The sequence below is a fragment of the Protobothrops mucrosquamatus genome, unplaced genomic scaffold (genome assembly GCF_001527695.2).
Source record: "Protobothrops mucrosquamatus isolate PMUCROS unplaced genomic scaffold, P.Mucros_1.0 scaffold2175, whole genome shotgun sequence".
Taxonomy (NCBI): domain Eukaryota; kingdom Metazoa; phylum Chordata; class Lepidosauria; order Squamata; family Viperidae; genus Protobothrops; species Protobothrops mucrosquamatus.
Window position 1 is genome coordinate 1 of NW_015388269.1, and position 2,569 is coordinate 2,569.

The 2,569-nt window shown below is 37.3% G+C and overlaps 1 protein-coding gene across 1 annotated transcript; it reads left to right on the forward strand.

Moving 5' to 3' along the window:
* Positions 1–171: 171 nt before the first annotated feature.
* LOC107294983 (glutamate dehydrogenase, mitochondrial-like) lies at positions 172–2,342 on the forward strand (the record flags this gene model as incomplete). Its single annotated transcript, XM_015824266.1, has 4 exons — positions 172–387; positions 1,305–1,367; positions 1,602–1,700; positions 2,214–2,342. Coding segments are annotated over 4 exons (507 nt in total), but the record flags the coding sequence as incomplete, so codon positions are not given.
* Positions 2,343–2,569: the final 227 nt, after the last annotated feature.

Consider the following 2,569-nt stretch of genomic DNA (forward strand, 5'->3'; position numbering starts at 1 on the left):
CTGAGTTCATTTTTATTGTCAGGAAGTAGAATTCAAGCAACAATATGAATTTGTTATTTTTAATTTTTTGTGTTGCTTTTCTACATGGGTTTATGAATTTGTAACATATTCTCACAGTTCTCTTACAGAGAATTCATCAAGTAACTGAAACTATTTGTTTGTTTGTGGCAGGATTTATACATAAATGCAGGTGGTGTGACAGTTTCCTTTTTTGAATGGCTGAAGAATCTCAACCATGTCAGCTATGGGCGTCTTACTTTCAAGTATGAGCGTGATTCTAACTACCATCTGCTGATGTCAGTGCAACAAAGTCTGGAGAGAAAATTTGGGAAAAGCAGGGGAAGTATACCTATTATACCCACATCAGAATTCCAAGCTAGAATAGCAGTAAGTTATGTATTTAACTCCCCTTTGCTCCCCTTCCCTTCCCTTTTGGACCATTCTCTTAGAGAAAGATGCCCAGGGCACTGTATTTCTCATGAAGACACAACTTTCATCCAAAAGAAAATGTTAGAGACTGTATGGTGGCTGTCTAAAACCTATAGATCCAAGAATGGAAGGAACCAACATCTCTTTCCAGTGATGAGGGCACTGAATCTTCACACAACGAACCATTCACCATCTCCTGGATCCAGGGTATAAACTCACTCCCTACCCCACCCTACCCCATCACAGTTAACCAAAGAAGCTAAGAGAGGCAAGAATCCAACTTGCAGGTGGATGACATCCTAGAAAGCCCCTTACCCACTTTCTTGGAATTAACAGGCATAAAAGAAGTCCTAGTTACCACAGGTAATTAAACTGAGTGGCCCTTGCCCAAATAGCATTATCTAGAACAGAGGTCCCCAGGTCCATGGACTGGCATCAGTCCACGGCATGCCAGCAACAGGGTTGCACAAACAAGCGAAGCCCCATCCATAGGATGCAAGCAGCACGCAAAACCACATACCCTCCAGTCCGCGGAAAAACCTTTCTCCACAAAGCTTGTCCCTGGTGCCCAAAAGATTGGAGACTGCTGATCTAGAAGAAGGCCTCTGAAACAGCCTGCCAATGCAATAAGAAAAGAGGCTTCTGTTATGTCTCAGGTTGTAAGCCAGCATGCATGGACTGATTTTGTTCTCACATCAATGACCTGAGATAAGTTAGGTTGGTAACAGTATACTCTATGTATTTTACGACTCATAATTCCAAATCCATTCAGTCCATTATATTGCAAAAATAAGTGAGAAATAATCACATCTAAGTATTGACAGGAAAATAGAATGATATACGGTATTTTTCTTAAGCTTGTTTTTTTTTTAAAGGGTGCCTCAGAGAAGGATATTGTTCACTCTGGACTAGCTTTCACCATGGAACGTTCAGCCAGGGTAGGTGTTTCTGGGTTGCATTTCTCTATATCTGTCTTTAAAAAGATCATTTTGTTTTTCATATAATGGACTTTTTACTTTATTCTTGTATGTCTGTAATATCCAATCCTGCGTTACTGAAATAGTTGTCGTTATTGCAGTGGTACCATTTTTATTCAATAATTATTTTTTAGGTTTTGGTTTCAGACCAGAATACTAAGACCACATTGCTTATGTTTATATGTTATTTTCTAGCAAATCATGAGTGTAGCGACAAAGTATAATCTAGGCTTGGACCAGAGAACAGCTGCCTATATTTGTGCCATTGAAAAGATCTTTAAGAGTTACATCGAGGCAAGTTTCACTTACTGAAGCTACCCACTGCTGGCCTTCAACCTGCTGGTTGAAAAGCACAAACAACAAAAAAGTATGTATTACTTTAGAAGATAAGGAACCTCTAAGCTGGACCTAGATATTGCTGTTATGTTATAGAAGATTTTTCTCTTTATCTTATTCTTTTCATTTTCACAGACTTTCTGTATATAATTATTATTATTATTTTCTGAGGTTTAGTTTTGATGTACAGGTGGATGCTTTGTTGTTATGCAACTCTGTGTTGCTGCTATTTCACTTGTCCCCAACTCTTATCTCTGTTTTGGTCTTTGTGATACCACTTTTCTATCTATTTTGTGACCTCTGTAGATGAGATTTATTACGAATTAATGCTTTGTTTTTTTTAAATCGTCAACTTGATATTCTGAATCTGACAAAGTTTATTCCTTGCAATAAACCTTATTTTAAATTTAAATATCATACATATAATCAGTATTTATATCCTTGATATTCTGTGTTGTATCTTCATTGTAGTTTGTTTCCCATATACAGTGTATTCCCAAGATCTTGCAACTTAAATTGCAGTTTGTACCTTCAAAGGACTGTATCATTGCATTGTTGAATAACACTGATGAAATATTGTACAGTAGTAAGGAAATATGATGGCAAAGGTCTATCCAAATCTCTGGATAATAGTCTTTCCAGTCACATTTCTGAATGGATGTGTGGCTGTGGCAGGACTATTGAAAAAAACTTTTTGCCTTGGAAAGCTGGGCAAACACCTTTATGTAATTGTACTCTGTTTAGCAACAGCAGGAAGATCTCTTTATAAATGGAAGTTAAGGAACCCGGTTCACAATGTTATAGTAGGCTATAATATATTCTGATAA